This window comes from Candoia aspera, chromosome 1, assembly GCF_035149785.1.
Source record: "Candoia aspera isolate rCanAsp1 chromosome 1, rCanAsp1.hap2, whole genome shotgun sequence".
NCBI classification, from domain to species: domain Eukaryota; kingdom Metazoa; phylum Chordata; class Lepidosauria; order Squamata; family Boidae; genus Candoia; species Candoia aspera.
The window spans coordinates 245,913,138-245,938,079 of NC_086153.1; the positions used below are offsets into that span (position 1 = coordinate 245,913,138).

The following is a 24,942-nucleotide window of genomic DNA, read 5'->3' on the forward strand; positions in this document are numbered from 1 at the left end:
ATCTATCTATCTATCTATCTATCTATCTATCTATTTATTATCCTGCCTTTATTATTTTTATAAATAACTCAAGGCGGCAAACATTCCTAATACTCCTTCCTCCTCCTATTTTCCCCACAACAGCAACCCTGTGAGGTGAGTTGGGCTGAGAGAGAGGGACTGGCCCAAGGTCACCCAGCTGGCTTTCATGCCTAAGGCGGGACTAGAACTCACTGACTCCTGGTTTCTAGCCCAGTACCTTAACCACTAAACCAAACTGGCTAAATATTTAATAAATAAATATTATATGTATAATATAAATATATTATAAATATTATATTTATAAATATATTATAAATATTATATATATAAATAAATATATTAACTGGCTAAATAAATTTAATAAATACATAAATATTTAATTAATAAAACTGGCTAAATAAATTTAATAAATAAATAAATATTTAATTAATAAAACTGGCTAAATATTTAATAAATAAATTCCAGTAGATGAGAACAATGAATCTTTCTTTGTTGATATGTGTGATATATAATGCTTATTTGAAAATGTTCCTGTCTGAACTTTATATTGTTAGAACTCTTTCAACATATTTTCTTTGACCTTTTTTTCCCATTTGCCTGGTCCACAAAGGCTTCAGCTTAACTTGAAACAGAATATTTGGACATTTGCTCATGGTAGCCTAAGCTACTCGTCATCCTTGCTGCTTCTGGTTTTTTTAAGCTGATTTCAGAAATTCCAGTTCAGTTTGCTGTGGGTTGGCAATGGATTGGACTGGGGCTCAGTCCAGACTAGAACCAGTGCAGGACCTGATTGGTCATTCCCTGCTTCTGCCCTTCCCATCTGTGCAGGGAAATTAAGTGTTACTGAATGGCCATGGTGTGGGTGGTTCTCCCTGTACCTACCTTTTCCATTTAGGCACTGCTCCCACCTCAGTAATAGCCCGTGTTTGCTTTCTCTCATGGATGCCATCTTGCATTCTGCTGCTTTATGCAATCTCCTTATTCCTCCTTTTGTTTTGGCTTTTTATTTTTTCATTTTTTTTTAACATCATACTAATGCTGCCACACTGAGCTGAGGCATCATCATCATGTCTTCAAAGGAGTAATTAATATACTTGCTGGAGTGTCCCCTCTTTTCAACCACCTTGGAACCCTTGCAAGTAGCAGCTGTTTTTAGGAGCTTGATGCAATGTTCTTAACTAGAGGCTTTTCTTTATAACTTGTGGAACCAAGGGGAAATATTGCACACCGTGGGAGGGTGGGTAGGAGAAGAAGGGCAGCAAGCTTCATGTAGTCTAGAGAGAGATGGAAAGGAATTGCTAGGAATCATGAGCACTGAATGTTGGAGGAGCTTTTACAGACACAGGGAAATCACCATTTAGCCATCCTTAGGTCAACTACAAGATTTAAGTAAGTCCTTATTTTAAATGTTTGAAATTGTACATACATACATACATACATACATACATACATACAAACATACATATATAGGATAAACTCAGTGACCAGCCGAGTGGAGAGGGATGGCAAGACAGGCAGCCAATCACAGAGGAGCTCTTATCTAAATTGGGATGGAACTCTTGAAACAATCTTCGCTGAAGGGCTTAAGGCAGCCTGGGCAGAAAAACACTACTTTTGAATTATAGCTGGAAAACAGGGTCAGGGACTGCTTTTCCAATGGGTTAGGAGTGGGAAGAGAATGACGTCCATTCCTGAAATGGTGGGTGACCTGTACTTGTGATGGCTAGGCAGGATGTGTAGATATACCCTTTGTGACTATGTTCTTATTTATTATTTTGCATTTTCACACCACGCTTTCTTTTGAAAAAGCACAAGGTTCTGAACAACAAATAAATAGATAAGTATATGCAAACTTCAAGATTTTCAGGATATTCCAACATACCCTTCCTTTTCATAAACTCAGGATTTCTTTGCTCTTCTCTCTTCGTTTCCTCTGCATATTGCTGAAATTGTACCCAAAACAGCTTATTTGTTCCTGGTCAATGAAGGATAACTGTACTTTTTTGACAGTCCTTTACATTCAGCTCATTTACAGGAAGGTAAAGTGTCCTCTGCATTTGAATGTTCCAATTGTTTGTGCAGTGTCTACAACTGATATTCAAAGGTTAAATAGCACTTTCTAGCAAATAACTTATAGTTATTATAGATAGTATAGATAGTATATTGAAGGGTATTTAGGTACATGTAGTGTCTCAGAAAGTTCGGTAGGCATCAGGGTCACCTTCACAAACTGAGGCTTGCAGAACTGAATTAATTTCCATCCCCAAGTTCTATAAAAATACACAGTCACTCTGAGGGAATCTGGATCCAATTTTCACAGATCAACTTGCTGTTATTTCCATAATTCTGTTTCCATAATTTCCATAATTCTGTTATGGAAATAGTCCTTTGTTCATTTTAGAGTAAGTGGACAATATTTTGGCCATAAGAGTCCCAAGTAGCACAGATGGGACCACAAATGCATGTACACCTATTGCACACAAACAAAAATGCTGTTTCTTTGGCTTCTCTGATTCCTTTCTGGTGTTTCTTGCTCCTCCACCCCTTTTGTCCTCTGTCTCGGTCAAATGAATTTGTGCAGTTTTATTTTCCCTTCCTTCTGATCTTCTTTCTGTCCTTCATTGCTTTAATTTTTTGCTTCCCTTTTCCCTTATTTCTGTCCTTTCCTCATCATTCTCTCTTCCAGCCTCCTGAGTAGATTTTCTCAGCAAGGCATCTTGCTGGGGGCTGAGTTAGTAAATTGGGATTGGGGCCAAAGTAGTTGCAAACACCCATGACATGCATCAGAGGAGGCTACAGATTGCACAGCTCTACTTAGAGTATCAACTATAATGTGACTAAACCTTAGATTTTTTTAAAACTAAACATAGTCATTTCAAACAAATAGATTTCCATTTTGTAGAGTATACAGTACATTTTTGTCAATTTTAATATGTTAAAATAAATAAATGCCATCGAGGGTGCAACTTTCTAGAATTTAACAATTGTAATAAAACAATTGTTTTATTTCAGATGCAAAGTGAATTCTCTTCATGTAAAGGCAGCTGCTATGTGCCAAATTCTTGTGATAGCTGCAGTGTCTGGAAGCTATTTATGGTTTATCCAAGTGGATAAGTGTACTTTTGTGGGTGTGCTTTTGATTTTATAGTAAACTGGTTGTGAACAGGTAATTCAAGGAAGTTATATTTAAACATTATAATTGAATCTGTCCTATGTAATTTGGCTGTTCTCAGGGAGCACAATACCCTTCAATTTACTCCGTCAAAGTTGCAGTTCAGAAAAATAAGTGTCAAAGCCCTCTGTTGAAGATCATCCTGTGTACATAAGCCATAAAAAAGTGCTGCTGTCATTTATTCAGTGGCTATGGATGAAGTGGTTCTGATACTATTTTACCCACAATCCTTCCACATTCATTTCTAGGGATGCACATCCCATTGTGCAGGCGGAACTAGCTCTGGGAAAACCACTTATATATGTCAGTTGCCATGTAAAATGATGATGTTGTATAGTTAGTATCTTTGCATCTGTACAACTATGGATCAAGGCAGTATATTCTGTGATCTTTCATGTAAAGAAATAATTACAGATTTATTAGCCCAAATTAATAATAACTGTAAAGGTAGAGAGTCGCATGTTTATTACCCTCTTTTTATGATATTTCAAAAGAAAGCTGGAAGATAGCAATATCCTGAAATAGTTCTTGTCTCTTACTGTTCCATTGCAAAAGTACAAAAAGCTGTATGAAGGAGAAGTATTTGTTACCCAATGCCAATATATCTGCAAGAAGTACTGCACTGCATATTATCTGGGAAAAGAGTGACAATGTCCTAGAGTTGCTTAAGGAATTTGTTCCTGGCTAATTCTGATACATGCTGTTCTGGCCTGAAACTTCTGGGCTAGTGAATCATATTTCAACTCTCCAAGTCTGATTCAGACTGACCTGATCCAGGCTTCTCAGACTGACATGCAGATCAGAACATAGCCACCACCAGAATTTGTACATTTAATATCCTGCTGCAATTTGTAGTTAAAAGTCTAGCTGGACTGTTAATACATGTGATCCTTCCTGTATCAAAAGAGAGAGAATGAGGAAGAGAAATTCACGCATGACTGAATCTCTGCCTCATTTCTGTTATTACCTATGTGATGGAAAGGAGGTGATTGTACTTTCTTCCCGTCATTCTGAATGGAAGGACACCATGCAATAATTACATTTCTTAGTAGTACTTTGAGTAAGCTGTGCACTTATATATTTTTGTAGGTTTACAAAAAGGGCAGGACATGTTAACTGTAGAACTCAGTTCCAAAGGTGAAATAACTTACATATTTTTGCTGATATCTGTGGTACTGGAATAGATATGATACTTTCAAAACCCAGCAGGGTGTTGTGATTTAAAAAGTTTCCACCAAATAAGAGGTCATTAAAAAGGCCCTAACAAAATGGAAGATCTGATCTGTCCCCTTCAAATTCACCAATGAATCCATTTTTATAAATGAATAAGGATATTAAAAGGGGTGATTTTATTTCCTGTTTTTAGGATTTTCACATGAATAGCTAGCCCACATTTGATTCCTAGAAAAGGCTGAAATTCTTTGACATTTATGTACATATATATCATCACAGAAATGTATATATGTCAGGACTTCAAAGTCATTCCAGAAATGGTGCTGTAATTAACTTTAATTCCAGAAAAAACTGTGTTTGCACCATTTAAAGAAAATGTAGGTGCAAGTGTGATCTTTGCATTTCCTATTGTGCTAGCATTTTTACAACTGATTTGTTGTAGTTAACATTATGAATCATTACTTCTTTTTTAAATACAGAAACCACACAGTGTCAGATGAGATACTATAGCATTCAGAATGAAAATGAAGGAGACCGTTGTATATCTCTTTTAAGTTCATGGCATATTATCTGGGTCTAACTAATATTTACACTAAAGACCAGCATCACTCTCCCCTGTAGTAATACTGGAAAGTCTATTTCTTGTGAAAGATGATGCAACAAATGAACATTAACTGTAAAGTTTCTCTAATTTTGAATGCTCTTGCATGCAATTATGCTCTTTTCTGGAACCATCATCATCATCCCCAGCAGAGGTCAGGATCTTTGCACTGAGTTATTTTATGAATCCTTTGAACATCTGTCCCATGGTCTGCTGACCTCATTAGCAGTTCAGAGATCTCAGTGTGCTTAGAGCCATCCAAGCCCTTGTTCATCTTCACAGCTGTGAATCAATTCAGGCTTTCCAATAGAGGACAACCAGATGGATAATAGAAATGACTGGATAACAACAAGAAGGGGAGCCACAAGTGAAGAAACAAATGTCTTGAGTTCCAAGATAATTCAGGGGAGTTGCTTGGGGCTTCTTTTTTCTTTAACAATTACAATTGCCAGTCTGTTCTTAAGAAACAAGGAGAAATGGCATTTTTGCTCAAAAAAGGAAAGTCTATTCATATCTGTGTGGGAACCTAATCAGGCTCTTGTTTCCAGTGACGATAGCTCCCTAGTCGAACCAGGTCTGCGACAAGAATACTCCTTTTATATGCCGATTAATGTGGAAGCGATAAAATTTCCTATAAGAGACATACGTGTTTACATCTCAAGATGTGTTGTTTGACAAAAAGCTTTGTTCTCTGCATATTTCCCTTGCAGAGTTTCATGCTGAGTTGTTTTTCTGGAAAGCTTTGATTAGCTAGAATTAGTTTGCCAAAGAAAAATAGATACTTGTTTCATGAGTCCTCTTGCTGAGCTGTAAATTATAGTCAAATGTATGAGGAGTGACAGAAAGAAGTGCTGATTTGAATCTCTGGCCAATGATAGGCATAAAACTACAAGGAAAAGTAACCATTTCAAAAGAATACAGAGAAGTGTAAGTATTTTGTGATCTAGTACACACACACACACACACACAAACAAACACACCAAATTCTTATTTTACATCAGGATACTAGTGCAATATTTAAATAATGAAAACAGCTGTACCTGTTGAAAATGCTATGTTCTGTCAAGCCAGAATGAAGTGTGTGTGTGTGTGTGTGTGCACACGTGTAGTTTATGAATTGGAGTATGACTGTATGTATATATGAACTGGGGTATGACTGTAGTAGAAGCAAGGATAGTTTGCAAGGATACAAAGGTATGTATGTTTGGATTTTATATTTTATATCTATTTATTTTTTACTGATCTATTTATATTGTAACTTATATGTTTTAATTGTGATTTTATTGTGAACCGCCCAAAGTCCCCTTTTCGGGAGAGATGGGCGGTGATAGAAATTTGAGAAATAAATAAATAGATAAATGTAGAGGTACAGAAAATGGTACAGAGAATGGGGTGGAGGTACAAACTAGATCTGGATAAGTTGCCTTTTTTCCTAATCCCTCACTTTAATTTCTTCTACTTACTGTTACTTACACTTTTTGGTGCTTTGCATAACACTGCTTGCCCTGAAAGGGAGGGTAGTTATGGGTATGTATGTATGTATGTATGCTTATAATAGTTTCCACCCTGTAATTTTCAGGATGATCTGTTTTTCTCTCTAGATTAATGAGAGAGATGACTTCCATTCTGTGCATAGTTAAGATCCACTTCCAAGTAAATAGGCTAAGAAAAATGATTGACAAGATCCCCCATGTCTTTGTAAACCTTGACCTTCCAGTTAAACAATACCATAGATATAATATTTTTAAAAAGTTTTTTTTCTCCATAGACCTTGGCAGCTTCTTCAACAAGTGCTTTCCAACTTGCAGCTGCCATATTTCTACTCCCAGAAATCCTTTAGCGTACTGTGGCAAGAGAGGCTTAGCATTCCCTGTGTGCTCCACTCCCTAGCAGTCTGCGTGTACACGTGCTGTTTATGTGTGTGTACATGTGGGGTCTCCGATCTATATTGGAACTGCATGTTGCCCTTATGGCCTGCTTCTGTTCTAGAAGCTAAGGCTGGATGTTGACCTGACTGGGCTTTGAGTAAAAGGATGATCAGATAAGGAATTCAAGGCATTTTCAGTGTTATAATTTCTGACATGTTATAGAGCCTGAACAGCTGAGAGAGAGAGAGAGAGAGAGAGAGTGAAATTTACAGAGGAACAAACTTTGCATCAAAGCCCAATACAACCAAGTGGTGTGTGTGTGTGTGTGTGTGTGTGTGTTGTCTTTGTAACTGAAGCAACTTTGACCTTGAAAGGATCTATACTGCAGGAGAACAGAAAAGATTTAACTCATTTCTCCTTCTGTTCTCTCAGTATTGTTTGGGTTGTGCTATTAGCATTGTGAAGGAAATTCCTATCAATGTCAGCAGGATTTTCTTACCATTGCAGAGGTATCTGAAACAGGAGAAGGGAGAAGATTCAGATGACTATCATGTAGGCAAGGAATGCAATATCTCCCCCACCCCACCCTCATGATTCAGTTCAGTACGAAATGCATGATTCTTTTGTCTATTTGGCCATTTGTTTCCATATAATTATTCCCAAGCGGCCTTAGAAAATTTTTGTACATCAAATATCTCTTATGAACTGGGAGCAACAGGGATGCAACCCCGGCATTTTACTAGTTGTTTTTGTCAACACAGTTACTTACTTCTCAGTTGTGGCAGCCCTTGATATGGCTTCTAATGAGGAACAACAGCTGTATTTATCGAGAGCCTGGTTCATAGAAGACATTCCCTGTGAAAACACATTCCTGGATAGCATTGCACAAGAGAAAACTGATATAAACCAGCCTATGAAATTGTTAGCATGTTTAGCAGGCACTAATTACTACAGTTTTAAAATATTAGGACTACTTGCTTCCTATTAATTCCTGTTCATAGGGTTACGTTATTCAGATTCCACTTTTTACATTGCACAATTAATATTTAGCCTAAATTAAACAGAGTACCTGTAAATGACCTGCAGATTGGATTTCTGTTACATTTGTAACAGGTAACATATGTTCAAATGAGATGTTAAATGAATAAAATGTGCATGAAAAAGACCTGTTATTTCAGGTTTTCCCTCATATCAGAACAATTTATAGTAAATATGTAACTTACTTACTTACCTCAGTTACTAACTTTTAATGTTCTGCTGTCTTCAAAGATACACCCAATTGTGAGTGGGATTTATAGTTTTCTTTTTCAAAGAACCCAGATGCTGAGCAGCGAAAGTTATTTTTCTAACAAGAGCATCTGGCTCCCTTGGCAGACTCTTGCGGCAGCAACAGAGCAGCTTTGGAATTGCCTCTGAATTTGTCACATTGTTAAGTCGCTGATGAATTTTTTAGTTCTTTTTTAAATTGCCTCCATTGGTGGGGACTCTGTTTATCCCTCATGTCACCACCTTAAATTTTATGGAATTGAAAATCTTGGGGATGTGTATAATTCAGGATCTGGAGAAGTAATTTTTTTTTTAAACTCATGCCAGGCTAAATGTCTTAGGCTAGGATTGAAAGAGCTGCTCAGGGTCACTAGGAAAACTTAGTCCAGCCCTCTGGAACCTCAAGTGTTTTTTTGTTTGAAATATCCACCATATTTCACAAAGTGTTTTTGAAGTTTAGTTCAGCCTGGGATACTGATAATTAATATAACAAAACAAAAACTAAACTAAAAAGCCCCAGTATTTAATATAATTTCTGGATGGGGCATACTTAAGTCAACGTTCATGAACTCCACATCCCCCCAGCCAGTTTGGCTTATCTTCTCTAAAATTAGAAAAATTAAAAAGGTATTTAAAATAGGTATTTCTTTAAGGGTGGATGATCCCCCAACAATAAACTACTCATCACTAACTGGGTCATTGGTTCCATTTTTGAACTGCTTTGTGCAAAGAAATGTATGAAGAAATCATTAGCTTCTCTGCTTTCCATTTGTATATTTTTAAGTTTTAAGATTTTTAAAGATTTTTTCTATCCTGCTTTTATTATTTTTATAAATAACTCAAGGCGGGGAACATACCTAAATACTCCTTCCTCCGCCTATTTTCCCCACAACAACAGCTCTGTGAGGTGAGTTGGGCTGAGAGAGAGTGACTGGCCCAAAGTCCCCAGCTGGCTTTCATGCCTGAGGCGGGACTAGAACTCTCAGTCTCCTGGTTTCTAGCCTGGTGCCTTAACCACTAGACCAAACTGGCTCTTTTTCTACTTGCCATGACAAATTCAGAATATAGTCCTATATTGCAGATACCAGGAAACTCACAACAGTACAGTATGAGTAGAATTTTGCTGTGAAAGGAAATGAAAACCCATATAATAGGCAGTTTCAATTTTTAGTTGCACTGATAAAATAGTGTATATGAGCTTTTCCATGAAATCTGTCCTGGGCTGATCTTGCTCAGCATTGTAGGTAATATTTAGAAAATATAAATTATTTCTGCAGTAAAGACTGTGTAATTAGACCATTTCATTCTCAAAATACTTGTTTACTTTTAAAACTTTCATGACATCGGTTACAAGTTGTTTATCAATGATTTCTAGCTGAGCAGTTCTTATTTCATATGACTCAGTCACCATTTTTGGGGATCCACTATTTGTTATAAAGGAACAAATCTCTGATTTAAACATAAAGTTTTTATGTTTGTTTATTTGTTTATTGCATTTATATGGCCACCCATCTCACTTGCATGTGACTCTGGGCAGTGTATGCAATTAAAACACAAACTAGAAGTCACATTAAAACCAATTAAAAACAGTTAAAAACTGCAATAATGGAAAGACAGGGGAGAGTGCAGTCTAAACTTATACACAGTGCAGCTATTTAACAGGCTCCACACTTCCATGGGATCCCCATGCCCGATGGCACACCCAGGTTTTAAGGGACTTCCGGAAGGCTGGTAGGGTTGGGGCCAATCACACTTCAGCGGGGAATGATGTTTCAAAGGACAGGTGCCACGGCAGAAAAGACTCTCTTCCTGGGTCCCACCAAATGTAGTTGTTCATAAATTCAATCATTTTAAAAGTTTGTATATTATGGAAGAGAGTTTTTGAACAGTTGATGAGCTCAATTTAATTTTCTTTAGGGTCTGGACTAAATTAAGTTGAAGTTATCAACTGGTCTGCTGCCAGATCAACAAGCTGTTCTCCCTCAAGTAAGGGAGAAAACGTGGTCAATTTAGGACCCATAATTAGTCAAGTGAGAAACACCGTTGTCTAGTACTTTGGGCAGGAAAAGATTTTTGTTTGTCAAGTAAATAAAGCAGTTTTTTTAAAAAATCAGGACATTGCCATAGCAAACCTTAAATTTCTAAATCAGGAAAAACTAAATTCTCAGTCTTCTATACTTTTAGGCAATCATTCAAGTTTCTTCGGTTCTACTTAATTTCTGTTGCGTCAGTGTACTTGAAATGGGGCTGACTTTAAATAAAGTGTTCATAGAGTCAGAAGAGGTCATCAAATCCAATGCCCTCCTCAGTGCAGTAATCCAAATTAAAGCATCCCTGATTAGATAGCTGTCTAGTTTCTGTTTGACCACATCAAGTGAAGGGGAATCCACCACCTCTATCCATGTTTGATTTCACTGTGACATGGCTCTTACTGTAGGAAGTTTTTTTCCTAACCTTCACTAAGAATCTGACTTCCTGTAACTTAAATCCATTCTGTATTTTCAACATAGTAGTAGTAGGATGTATATTAGGAGTGCATACACAAATCACAGTATTACTAATGGATTGCTTCAAATTACTTTATTATATTTTATTCAATATAGATGCTGCCGGACTCCATATCAAGCCACTTTGGACACAACCCAGTTTTCCTTAGATCTTTTTGAAACTTTCTGTGTCTTCACATTATCTGTTATCCCTTTATGGCATCTTGACTGGATTGGATGAAATTTTTCCCTTTTGACTGGGTGACACCTGCCAAATTTCAGGGTGGTGGAATGGTTGAGCCCCAAATGCTGAAGGGCTTAACTGGGGTGGGACTGATGGAATGCCACGTACATGGAGCACTAGACATCATTGGATGCTTGACTATTGCTATGCATGGGCTTCCTTGAAGACCACCCAGAGGCTTCAAGTGGTCCAGAGTGCAGCAGTGTGGGTGGTAATGGGCATCCTTTGGTATGCTCATGCATCACCTCTGCTCCACAATTTGCATTTGTTGACAGTTTGTTTCTGTGTGCAATTCAAGGTGCTGGTTATGACCTACAGTATAAGGCCTGATTATTTGAGGGACTGCCTATCTCCTGTGGTGTCTGCCCAGCCAATTCAAGCCGACAGATTGGGCACACTCTGGGTTCCTTCAATCAAACAATGTTATCTGTCAGAACCCAGGGAGTGCATCTTCTCTGTTGCAGTGCCTGCCCTTTGGAACAAGGTTCCCCTAAGATCTGGATGGCTCATACACTGCTGGTGTTTCAGAGGGCCCTAAAGGCCTGCCTGGAGACCCTTTCATGGGATGTTTTGGGTTGTCTGCCAGGTTTGTCATTTGCCTTCTTGTTCCTTTTCTCATTTTTTAGCTAGTTTTGTTGTTGTTGTTGATTAGCTCTTATTATATTATTTTTAGTTTGTTTAGTATACAGGGACCTGCCCAGATTTGCTTGGAGTTGACCAGCATCAAATCAAACAACAAATAAGATCCCCACACTCAATTTCAGTATTCAGCTAAATTGCATCTACAAGTTTATTTCTTCCTTACAAAGTGACACTCCTTTAGTTAAAACCATTGACGCACACGCACACACACACACACACAGGTTCATACACAGTGTATATTCAGCGTAATAGATAATCCTCTGGGTTAGTATGCAGAGATCCTTCAGTGTCTACACAGCTTACTGTTTTAGGTTTTGCCTCACATGTAAAGCAAAAGCAGGTTTTATTTCTTTGAACTCTTCTGAAAATATTATTACACCAGCCATGATGCTATTATTTTATGAGCCAATAAACAAATAGAAGCATTTAGAATTATTAAAATTTTATAATTACTCTGAAAATGATAGCTATGACTCCTGACATTCAGAGAAGACTAATCCATATTAAAATTAATGACTTTGTAGTAGTTAGTTAAAAAAGCTACGAAGTTAACATTCCAATGGAAATTATTTCTTTTGAAGCATCAGTTGTCAATATGTGTGTATAACATTGGTCAACATTTTAATCACTGAAAATAGATTCAGTGCCAGCGGCCAATATGATCACAATTCTTAACCCCACAGCAGCATACCATGCATTATACAGAATGCTAATATGAGGGTTATTTTTAGTCAACAGAAGAATACTTCTTTACAGTCAGGTTACAAAATGCTTTAGAAATTATGGACTGCTTTACCAATTTGGTGTTTCCCTGATGCTGAAAACCAGGTCATATGGAATGAACTTCTAATGATACAGGAGACTCTGTGTGGTTCTATTTTAGCCTTGTATCTCTTCAGAGATGATTGATATGTTGCCTTGCTTTGAGAATAAATTGTCTCTGAAAAATATTGCTCTTGGACTAAGAATGACTCAGATGCCTTGCCTTGACATTCTTGAATAGATTAGCCCAAAGTATAAAAGTTCATTTGGTCATGCACTTTCTTTCCTTAATCTAAGTATGTCTCTGGACTCTCAAATTATATAACTGACACAAGTAGATCTGAGATATGCCTTGAAGAAGACAGTGTGAGAAAACTGAACTTTCAATTCAGGTACATTCTGGCCAGTTCTTAGGACAAGACATGACATCCAAATCATGGCACGGAAACCAGTTTGTTAATAAAAGTTGCAAACTAAGAAAACATTGCCTGCCCCTTCAACTTTCTGTTCCCAAGTAACGAGTGTCTGTAGATGGATCATGGCATTTGTCACAGCAATATAAACTATATAAGGAAAAGAGTATAGCTTTTTAAAGTAAACAAATAAATAGAGACACAGCTATATAAATATATGCCCTCTTACAGCATCACATTTTTCCCAGTAGTCTTCTTCTATTATGGTAATCCAATTTAGCCTGTCTAGGAAATAATGTACCCAAGAACTTTGCAATTGCTCTTGAACAATGTTACAATCTATGAAACTAATAAAGAATGATCCTAAGAATATCATACTAGTTCATGTGCTGCAAAAAGATTCCAGATTTCATGGCAGAGCATGCAATTTCTGTCTGTAAAATGGAGTGGGATCAGAGGAGCAACCATCACAGTATTCATCTAAATCTTTAATTATAGCAAATTCTTAAAGCTTGTATTCTCTCTGAGTAGGGTCTACATGACACAGCAGTGGAATTTAGAATAAATAGACTAGTCAGCCCAGTGCTGCCAGTGCTCGGTGGAATCCTTGCAGTCTGAAGTGAACTGGCCTTTCCATGGTCTAGTGGTTAGAGCACTATGATGAAACCAATAGAGTGTCAATATTTCCTCTGTAAAGACCCAGAGTACTTACATTGACCCCATACATGCATTTGTCTAGCCAGTGAGTCACTGAGTAGATATACTGTTCTGTAACTTTCATTTCTGTGGTGATTTGTTATATTTAAATAAAATTGTTCCAAAAAACCCCAACCATTATGTCATAAGCACATCTGGCTTTTGCAAATTATTCTTTATTAAGCTTTTGTTTAATTATATGTGCTGAAAGGTCTGCTTGGATTACTATAATTTTTTTTTTATTTGTCCATTTAAATGATAGTAAAGTTGGAAATTACGTACAAACCCACCTGTTTTTTCATTTGTTTTGCTAATAAAGAAAATTTTATATAGATTTATTTGTGAGAGAGGAATAGGCCCTTCTCTGTTTATAATGGTAGAATTATTGCTATTGCTACTTTAAGGTGAGGTTTTTAAGGCTGGTTGTTAAGGGAAAATTAAACCTATTTGGTTTGTTCAAGAAACGGCGCATAATGTTTTAAGAATATATGACTTAATTGTGCTTCTTTTGATAGGGTTCTGTTCTCTAAAAAGTTTAAGAAGTTAAATATAAACTCTGTAGTAATATTTTTACTAACTTTATGAGCAGGAACTTACACTTTCTTCTGTATTAACAACTAAAAGATGGTATATGCAACTTCTTATAGTTACTGACAGAAACAGCAATGATTGATTGCTTCATGTCAGTGAAAAACTGCAAGGCCTTAAAAGCAAAACAAACCACTGCCAGTATGATACCCCGACAACTCTCCAGTTTTTTCCATTTGGACCTTGATCTACAACTCTTCCCTTCCCTACCTTTAATTGTGCTAGCTAGATATGATGCCCCATCTCCAGTAACCCAAAACACAACACCTACCATGTAGGAATCTCTGCTTCAGGGCTTCTAAAAGGGAAAAGCTGTTCTTGTTTTGCAGCAACTCTATGCCGCTCAGTTGGCCAGCATGCAGGTATCGCCTGGTGCCAAGATGCCTTCCACGCCTCAGCCACCAAATACGACGGGGACGCTCTCACCAACCGGGTTGAAAAATGAAAAGAGAGGGACCAGCCCTATAACTCAAGTTAAGGTATTTATTTAGTTTGTTCTCCTGCATGCTCCAGCTATACACAGCGTCTTGATTCACTGTCCTCTAACTCTGGTTCATTTGACATAAGGATATATAAGGATGAATCTGTATTATGATACAGAAGGAGGCCATCTGGGATGAAGCAAGGACAGGTTTTAAGGGAACTGCTCTTCATTTTTTAAGGGAACTGCTACTGTTGATATTACTGAAAGATGCATTTATCCTGACAGAGTTTAAAGTAAAAATATTTTTATCAACAAGAATATTCGTTTATACTTTAATTCCACTAAACCATTGACTGGTCACTGCACATTGTTGTTATTGTTGTTGTTTAAGTTTATGTTCTGCCTTTTTGCCCATAATACACTCAGGAAGCTAAGACCTTCGTAGCACAGTGCCCAGCTATCTGATCTTCATGATCTGCCCATGTGGCTCCAATATCTTGAGAGCTGCACTGGTTACTAGTTAGCTTCCAGGTGCAATCCAAGGTGCTGATTATTGCTTAATCAATGGGACCTGGAGCACGCCCACTCTAGCTACCCTCACCAAAAGGGCTGAAACATACAAAGACATATGGTCCCTCAGATAGCTGGGCCCTATGCCATGAAGGTCTTTATAGGTGATAACCAGCACCTTGAATTGCATCCATGCAGCTCTCAAAGAAGCAGGGACACATACACATATTATGACACACCCATCACTGCATGCACCATGGCATTGTGGATCAGCTGTAGCTTTTGAGTGGTCTTCAAGGGCAGATGTATGTAGAGTACATTACAGTAATCCAGTCATGAGGTGACCAAGGCATGAGTGACTGTCTGAAGGGCTTCCTGGTCCAGGAAGGAGTGCAACTGGCACACCAGATGTCACTGTGCAAAGACCCTCTTGGCCACAGCTACCACCTGGTCTTTGAGCAGGAAATGTGAATCCAGGAGGACCCCCAGATTGCATGTCAATCTCACATGGGGAAGTGCAACCCTATTAAAGACTAAAGATGGATGTCCCCAGAACTGGGTGGTGGTGGGGGGCAAACAAAGCTACTTGGTCTTGTTAAAAATGGTTAATAATTTCATTTGTTTCAGGCACTAAGCTTCATTTGCACTATGTTATTTATAGCATTGTCTATTATAGATCTTGTATATTTAACCTTATTTACAGATATAGCGTGTGTAAGCTGCTCAGAGTTGGTATTGACTGTAACAGCATATAACCACAATAAATACATACGTATATATTTAAAATAGGTTCTAAATACTTTAAATCACTATTGTTGCTTTTTGAAAAATTTAATCCATTCAATTGTGTCCAATTCTCAGAGACTGCCTGGAAAAGTCCCTGCAGTTTTCTTGACAAGGTTTTTCAGAAGTGGTTGGCCATTGCCTCCTTAGAGCTGAGGGAGAGTGACTGGCCCAGGGTCACCCAGCTGGCTTTGTGCTCATGGTCTCCTGGTTTCTAGCCCAGTGTCTTCACCACTACATCAAACTGGCTCTCTTAAATCACTGTAAACTTGTTCAAACAATTTGAAGAGGAAGATCTTGTTTCTTTTCCTGAAAACAGGAAGAATACAGATCAAAAGCAGCTCTTGAGCAAGTCCATGCTATAGCTTGGGAACAAAGTAGGGGAAAGCTCTCACCTGTTCTTGACAACTTCAGAAAGAGGGGAATAGAGAGTGATTCTTCTGTAGAAGTTGGTGTTTGGACAAGTTTATATCCAGATAAGCAACCTCTCAGATAGTCAAGCCTTAAGTCAGGGATGGGATGTGATCAGGCTTGCCACACAGCCTCCAAACCTTCTAGAGGGCTGAAGGATGTCAGTGATCTCACTGACAGGACTGGGCTGAATTCTTGGGCCTTTCTTTGTTTTTTCCAAGTTTGGAGGAGGTTAAGGGTTGGAATAGGATTCATAGGTAAATCAGTCCCATCTCCTCCCTTAAATCCTCCCACAAACACCCTAAAGTTGCAGCAAATCAAGCTTTTGGGTGGGAGGTTGGAGATGATGGTTTTTTTATGATTAGTGATGGATTGGTTTGCCTTCTATTTATTGCTATTGGCACTCATAAAAACCCAATAAAAAGGTTAAAATGGCAATTACAGGTCTTTTCAGAAAGTGTTGAGGGATTATAAATGGGAATGGGAGTCCTCCTTCAGAATCCCTTCCCATCTTTAGTTTGAAAATGAAAAGCAAAAACTCCAGAAGAACAGACCTATGTAGAGTACATTGCAATAACCAAGACATGGATAACTGTTGCAATAACCAAGGAAGAGTTCTAACTCATGCATTCAACATGTAGTGGTTATGCAGATTATTTTGTATAAATCTCACTATACCACAATAGTTGGCGATTAAGGCACATTCCTGTCCTTTCAGCAACATAAAAATCCATCCAGAGGATACAAAATCCCAGTTTTAAAGCCCAGTCACTTAGTGACTAAGAATGCTTCCAACTTGTCTACATTTAATTTCATCTTGCCTAGCCCATTATCCAAAGTAGGCACTAGTCAAAGGAATCAGGTCAGTTTCCATAGTTGACACCTAGATTTAACTGCACTGTATGGAGAAGTGCAGAGTAGATGTTACACAAGTAGAATCCCTATTTTGTTTCAGTCTTTCAATCTTGATAACATGCACTCAGAACTGGTGCTACTGGATGTAGCATCTGACCATCAAGTGAAATCTACACTTCATTCCACTCTTCAGACATAATTTACTGCACCCTGGAGTACCCCAGTAGGTATTGCCTCAGCCTTCTTCCCTCAGCCAAGTTTCTGTGATACTTGAGGCCAGCATTTCCATTCAGAATTAAATCCAGAATCAGAGAGATTTTACCACCAACTAACTCTGGCATTAAACAGTGCCAGAACTATTTTTTTTCTTTCATTGTGACATCCTTTGCCAGGCTATAGTGAGTCTGAGATTGTGTTTGCTAAGATAACAACCTTTTTAAACTGTTTATATGCCTACATATCAGGTGTGGAAGGACAGGAACTCCCAATCTTATTAACAATGTTTGCCCCAGACAATCTTCTTTTTAATCTTGATTCTACTCTTGATTGTCTAAATACAGTATATCGTAAGTTGTTACTGGTGGTCATTTTTCTAGGATCACTGATAGTAGGTATTTATTTTCTACTTTCTTCAGTCTTTTACCAGATTCATCTTATTTTGCAATCTTGTTTCCAAAAAAGAATATATGAGGAGGTAAGAGAAGAGCCAACAGGTTTATCAGTTTGGTTCCTAAGTGTAGATAACCTGAAAAATAAACAAGACCATGACTGAGAAGCCATATGAGCCAATGGTGCAGTTGATTTATTAAACCTTGTGTTTAGTGTGCTCTACAGGACATCACAGCCACAGAATCTGTAACGTGATAATGTTATATTGAAAATGGTGTATTGTATTGCTACTGCTGTATTGAAAATCCTAGTAATCCTGCCTTTTATTTTATTTTATTATTTTTGGTGAGATGACAAGTCAAGTCAGATCCCTTCTATGCAATTTGCAGATTGGTCATTGTACTGAAAGAAAGCTCAGATAAGAATAAACATTTAAAAGAGGGTGGCTGGAGGAAAAACAAACAGTCAAAAGAAGAACAAGGGGATGAAAAAAAGGCCATCACTGATTGGGAGGTTAACAGAAGATGCTATGACTGCAGATTGATTAGACCCTTGTTGATATCTGACTGTTGCTGGTATTTGGATTGCTTCGGTTTGGTTTTGATGTATTGTCAAGAGCTCATGCATGCTAAATTGTCACTCTCTTAGTACTAGGAAGCCACAGCGTGGTACTTGGCAGTAGCATAGAACAAGCAAGCTTCTTTCTGGTGTTTTGTGGTAGCTGGAATTCATTTGCTTATTGAAGCCTATATCCCTCATCATCCTTCCTTCTTAAGAAAGATAACATTATAATTTTTAACAAATTGAAGCTGAGTTTATAATAAGCATTTGCAACTAATATAAAAACATGGTAGGATAAAATTTCATTAAATTATTGTAACCCCAAATATTAATAATCAGGTTTAATCAGCCACAGGACTTCCCCATGATTTCTTTTTCATGATCTCCAGACATGGGAGGCAACAAGGCAGCTCCTTTAATTGCTGTACAGATGTTCTTGGGTCCAATAGATAGGATGTTGGCTCAAAGATGATGGCATTCATATTGATTTGAATACTTTTCCATTTTTCTGTGATTCTTATTAGACCAAGTTTCATGGATTATGTGAACAAGGCTTTATTTTCCATCAAGCATGGTAAGACAGTTGCCACAAGTAACATATGCTGTAGGAATTTTATTTATTTTTTTATTCATCAAATTTTGCCACTTCCCATTTCCCCCCAGAGGAGGGACTCTGGGCGGTTTACAATAAAGGTAAAAGATTTAAAATACAATAAAACCATAAATAATACATAAAATATAAGTACAAGATATAAATATAAAATAAAATCCAGATGGCAATGAAAGTTCTAATTCAGTTCATGTGTATATGAGGGCCATTTTTGGATGCCAGCCATCCCCAAGAATGACTACTCCCCTTCTTGCCCCAAGCGAGATGGCAGAGCTAGGTCTTCAACTTTTTATGGAAGGTCAGGAGAGATGGGGCTTGCCTCACTTCCGGGGGAAGAATGTTCCAAAGGGCGGGAGCCACTGCAGAGAAGGCCCACATCCTGGACCCCACCAGACAAAATTCTCTTACTGATGGGGTCTGCAACATGCCCTCTCTGCATGATCAGGTGGGATGGGTTGATGTAATGAGGAAGAGGCAGTCCCTCAGGTAGCCTGGCCCCAAGCCATGTAGGGCTTTAAAGGTGATAACTAACACCTTGAATTGGACCTGGAAGCAAACTGGTACCCAATGTAGCTTGTGCAGCAAAGGTGTTACATGTACCGATCTTGGGGCACCTAGAATTGCCCGTGTGGCTGCATTCTGGACCAGCTGTAGCTTCTGGATACTCTTCAAGGGTAGCCCCATGTAGAGCGCATTGCAGTAGTCTATATGGGAGATGACCAGGGCATGAGTGACTGTTCAAAGGGCCTCCTGATCCAGGAAACGGAGTAACTGGTGCACAACATGAGGTTGAGCAAAGGCCCAAACCTTTCCTGGGTGTCTCCCCTGAACTTCCCTTCCAATAGCCATTCTCCTAGCCAATATCTTGTGGTGGTAATGCATGTTTGTCACTTCTGGAGGTCAATTAGCAGCCAGTAGAAAAGACCTGTGACCAAATAAGCAAACAGAAAATCATCCAACCTATGAGAAACACTTTAGAGGGCATCTTATATGAACAAATCTGTCAGCTGCCACAACTTTTCTAGATCTACCACATTTCTCAAAGTACACTCTCATAGCAAAACCCTGTACCTGAAACAGCTGAAACTGGGGGCCTTACTTTTAACAGCTTTGTGCTACCCTCCTGTCCTCCTTTTATTATTCCCATCTAGCGGGCTTCTTCTGGACATGCTCATGCTCAGGAGTGGAGAATTAGTCTTCCTTCTGGAAGCATATTTTTGATACTAGTAAAATTAGCTAATTACCTCCAATCACCCATTTTGAGCTGTCTGTTTCCTTTGCATCCAGCATCATAGGATTTTATTATTTCCTTGAGAAAGGACGTAAAGAGGAGCAGAGAAATTTGTGAGTGGGCTTCGTGGGTAACTTTAGTAAAGTTCTGGTGGATGCAACTTGAGGCATGAATTATGTTTTTCTTTATGGTACTTTGCTAAAGCTGTATATTATAAGCCAGTGGTCAGAAGTGGGGCAGGTAGGTAAAGAATTTTAGGTCTTTTTCAGAAACTGCTGCAAAGTTGTAAAAGCCATCAGTGCTACTTTGCATTATTTCATTTTGTTGAAGAAGGATATAATAGTACTATTTTTACCTGGAAATGAGCTTCATTGAACTCAGCTGGTATTTCAACGGGCATATTCTTGTTGCATTGTGCAAATACTAATTTATCCCAATTTTAAATATATGGAAAAAAGTGCTTCCATTGTTGGCTTTGTGGTGTGAATGTATGTGTGTGTGTAAAGAATCTGCTCTTGTGTTATTTGTGTGGTAAGCATATTGTTTAATCTTCTATAAGGGAGCTACAATCTTATTCACGCTTAGCTGCACTGAATTTGGTGAGACCCATTCTGAATAGGCATGCAGAGAATAGATTTGTTCAAGTAATTCCCTTGCTTACTTCTGCATAGACATGCAGGGAATACCAACCTTGCTTATTTCTGGGCACAGACTGATTTGAAAGTCTTGTTTGGTTGGATCTTTCCAAAGGCTATCCCTTTAGGGCCTGAGAAATGAAGTACATAGTGGGTCTATTTGTGGAAGAAAAGAGGTTGCATGTTGTGCTGCATGAGGCCCATCACTGCAATAGCTGCGTCCCTGAACTGAATTCTGAAATGTTGGTGCTTATGTGTGCATATGTCTTCTTTGTTCATGTGATATGTGCTGTCTTGCTTCAGTAAGGATGAGTAAGGATGAGTAAGGTTTCATTCAGGATGACCAAACATTAGGCAGAAAAGTAAGCAGTAAAGGTATAATCTTGGAGAACAAAACTATGTGTGCTACACAGGCTGCCCTAGATATCTCTAAGTAAGGGGAAGTCAAGACCACATTCCTTATATCCTCAGGGAACGTAATGTTTCAAGTCAGCCCTGTGTATTAGGAATTTATGTGGGTAAATGAATGCCCTTAGCTCTGTGCCAACATAATTACTACAAAGATACCAGGAATATTTTTTATTTCAAATAGTAAAGCAAAGAGGGTGTTTTATGAGGCAAGATAGTCTGTATAACGCCTGTTAAGCTAGTATTTAAAAGAGAGATGAAAATATTTGCATACAACTGAAGTGAGGACACATTTCTGGTTGGATGTTATATGAGCATAATTAGCAAAATTCAGCAAGTATTCTATGTCCCTGCCTGAATGGATTATGGAAAGTGATTTGACTAGGTGAAGTAACTGAGCCAGCCTCCCCAGTGTTAGCTACAAGGATGGTCCTGGCATTGGCAAAAAAGTTTTGCCACATCATTTTTTTTCTCCAATATGACTGGTTGATAAAAGACTATATATTTTACTACCACAAATTAAAAACACTGGAGGGTATAATTCCTATATAATAATAAAACTAAACTATAAAGATGGCTGAAAGCGAAGAGGAACTGAGGAGCCTTATGATGAAGGTGAAAGAAGAAAGTGCAAAAGCTGGCTTGCAGCTAAACCTCAAAAAAACCAAGATTATGGCAACCAGCTTGATTGATAACTGGCAAATAGAGGGAGAAAATGTAGAAGCAGTGAAAGACTTTGTATTTCTAGGTGCGAAGATTACTGCAGATGCTGACTGCAGTCAGGAAATCAGAAGACGCTTAATCCTTGGGAGAAGAGCAATGACCAATCTCGATAAAATAGTTAAGAGCAGAGACATCACACTGACAACAAAGGTCCGCATAGTTAAAGCAATGGTGTTCCCCGTAGTAACATATGGCTGGGAGAGCTGGACCATAAGGAAGGCTGAGAGAAGGAAGATCGATGCTTTTGAACTGTGGTGTTGGAGGAAAATTCTGAGAGTGCCTTGGACTGCCAGAAGATCAAACCAGTCCATCCTCCAGGAAATAAAGCCAGACTGCTCACTTGAGGGAATGATATTAAAGGCAAAACTGAAATACTTTGGCCACATAATGAGAAGGCAGGACACCTGTCATGAGAAGATGCTGATGCTAGGGAGAGTGGAGGGCAAAAGGAAGAGGGGCCGACCAAGGGCAAGGTGGATGGATGATATTCTAGAGGTGACGGACTCGTCCCTGGGGGAGCTGGGGGTGTTGACGACCGACAGGAAGCTCTGGTGTGGGCTGGTCCATGAAGTCACAAAGAGTCGGAAGCGACTAAACGAATAAACAACAACAGAAAACTATAAAGAAAGTGCAGTATTATGAAACATTGCTTAGTTTTGAATTGGTCTATTTAATAAATTTCCTGCTGCAAGATGTGCTGTGTACAATGTTGACAGCAAGAAGAATGCCAGTGATAAGATAATGGAGTGTATTATTGTATTCTTTCATATATTTCTCAGCTTTGAAGTGTTCAGTGCTGCCTGCTGAAATATAGATGATGCACCCTTCTATCCAGCATATCTCAGCTTTGGGCATATTTTAAATGAAAGAGCCATGTTGCCAGGCTCTTTTCATTTTAATTACAGAAATTCAGTATTCTGCTATCCCAAAAATGCTGTGCCTGGCTGATTGCTAACAAGTTCAGTGGAGGGTACAGGCTCTCTGATGAACAGCACAAGGTTGTGTTGTAAAGGGTAACACTAGATCAAAGGAAGAAGTTCTTTCCGTTCTTGCGTTTCTGGAAGTAGATGTGTCTTAGCACAGATTTTTGATAGGTGTTCTTCAAACTAATTTCATTTCATTTCTTCTTGATTGATTGATTGATTGATTGGATTTAAATCTTCCCTTCCTATCTATAAAAGTAACAAGAATGTAAAATATAGGCAAGTGACAGTGAAACCAAAATACAGATAAAATTCCAACATTCAATAAAACAAAATAAATGAACAATTAAATCTAACAGTTAAAAGCTTGGCAGAAGAGATGTGCTTTTCCCAATCGCCAGAATATTGGGGTATGAAGGACCAAGTCCATCTTCCTAGGGAGCACATTTTTCAGCCTGGGAATCACATAGGAAAAGGACCTTTCCGGCATACCAGATGGACTTAATTCTGGCAGTGGAGGTATCCTCAAAGTGGTTGATTTGAGTGACCAGGAAGATTCCTCATAAGCGATCCTGCACATAGAGGAATACTGAGGATGGCCTTGAAGAAAGAATTCAGTAACCTTTATGTAAACTTCAGCTTAGCCAGGATAGTTAGGAGGGAGTGAAGAAAAAATTAAAGACTGCCCAGTTTTAATTCTCTTTAATGTAAGATGGGAGAGAGAGAATCTCTCCCAGGTTTTCAAGATTCTTTTTATCCTATGACAATAAAGTAGCATTCCAGATGTCTTTTTCCTGAACTTGCCTATTTTTTTATTTTTTTATATTTCAAATTTCAGTCAAGCCTTAAAGCATTTAAGGTCTTGAAAGTCAGTGCCAATATCTTGTATGGTCTGGTAGGCAACTGGGAGCAAGTCATATCTTTCAGTACAGGACTGGTATCATCCCTATATTTACACTACTCTGGCTGCCACATTTTGTACCAGTGACAATTTCTGGATGCTTTTCAAAAATGCTCCCACATACAATACTTTACAGTAATGAAGATGGTTGATAAGCAAAGTATACATAACTGATATTAAATCTGGCTAACTCAGGTAGGATCACAGTTGGTATGCTAGTTAGAAAAGTATGCCTTGACACAGCCACCATTTGTAAATCCAGGGAGAGCTTGGGATCAAGGAGCATTTGTAAGCTGCAAAGCTCTTCTTTCTGGGAAAACACAAAGCTATCCTGAGCAAACTTTATCTCAACCCCAAGATCAGTTTTTGGTTACCAAAACACCATCAACTTCTCTGAGTTTAGTTTCAGTTTGTTTTCTCTCATTACTGAGGTTAGACAACATTCAGTTGGTACTGATTACTGCCTTGGATTAGAAGATAAGAAGATTAGAAGATCTGGGCAGGGCCGCAACTAGGGTCTGTGTCACCCGGGGCAAACATGGATTCCGCACCCATTTTGGCACCCCCCCAGCTCTCATTTTGGCGCTCCACCAGCGCAGCACCTGGGGCACATGGCCCGGTTGCCCCCCCCCAGTTGCGGCCCTGGATCTGGGTGTCATTAACATATTGATGACATCCAGTTCCAAAGCCCTTACACAAAAATGTTACACAAACTGAGCAACTATCTGTCATAATTAGACAATCAAGAACCTGATTATTTCAGTACCAAATTCAGATTGTTTTATTTTACTATGTACAGATGTACATGCATGCAGGACATTAGAAACTGACATGTTAGTGTTTCTTTTTTAAAAGTTGAGTAAAAGCATAACCTGACCTTGTAATATTTATTGAACAGCAACCATATATCTAGTTCTACACAAACTCTGTTAGGGTATATGATTCATGATACAAAATAATCCAGAGTTTTAAGTGAAACTGCAGAAATATTGATGTGAATTTTGAGAACAGAATATGGTCCATTTTCTGTCTCATGTTGAGATAGATAGATAGATACTCCACTCACAAATTGTAATTCTAGTGGCATACATCAATAAAAATAATTAAAAAACAATAAAATCAAAAATAAATACAAAACAGATCAATATAACAAATCAAAATAAACACATAAACACAGGCTAGTTTTGCTGCAAGTTTTAGTACAGTAGCATCTGAAACCTCTTCTGGAACCTCTTCCCCTCTTCCCTACTCTTTCCCTAATACTTAAGAGGGAGTGCAAGAACTCAGTGTTAAAAGCAATAGAACAAGGGAGCTTAAGTGAGCAGCATTCAAGAATTATAAAACCAAACTGTTCATCCCTTCTACTTTTTTGATTATGTACCATCAAGTCAGTGTCAACTCTGAGTGACCACACAGATAGACTTTT

At 38.3% G+C, this 24,942-nt stretch overlaps 1 protein-coding gene and 1 long non-coding RNA gene across 8 annotated transcripts in view; one reads left to right on the top strand and one right to left on the bottom strand.

The window, feature by feature from the left end:
* SOX6 (SRY-box transcription factor 6) overlaps window positions 1-24,942 on the top strand; it is a 389,110-nt gene that overhangs the window by 305,767 nt on the left and 58,401 nt on the right. For all 6 annotated transcript variants that reach the window (XM_063289410.1, XM_063289408.1, XM_063289412.1 and 3 more), the window contains exon 9: window positions 14,262-14,411. In XM_063289410.1, coding sequence (XP_063145480.1) covers window positions 14,262-14,411 — 150 coding nt within the window. The remainder of the gene's footprint in view (window positions 1-14,261; window positions 14,412-24,942) is intronic.
* On the bottom strand, window positions 4,685-14,292 carry LOC134487553 (uncharacterized). Of its 2 annotated transcripts, XR_010066867.1 has the most exons (3): window positions 14,204-14,292; window positions 7,605-7,690; window positions 4,685-5,598 (listed from the first exon to the last, which is right to left on the bottom strand). It is a non-coding gene; the product is annotated as an uncharacterized LOC134487553 (long non-coding RNA). The 2 variants fall into 2 exon arrangements; XR_010066868.1 differs by lacking the exon at window positions 14,204-14,292 and having other exon boundaries at window positions 7,605-7,907.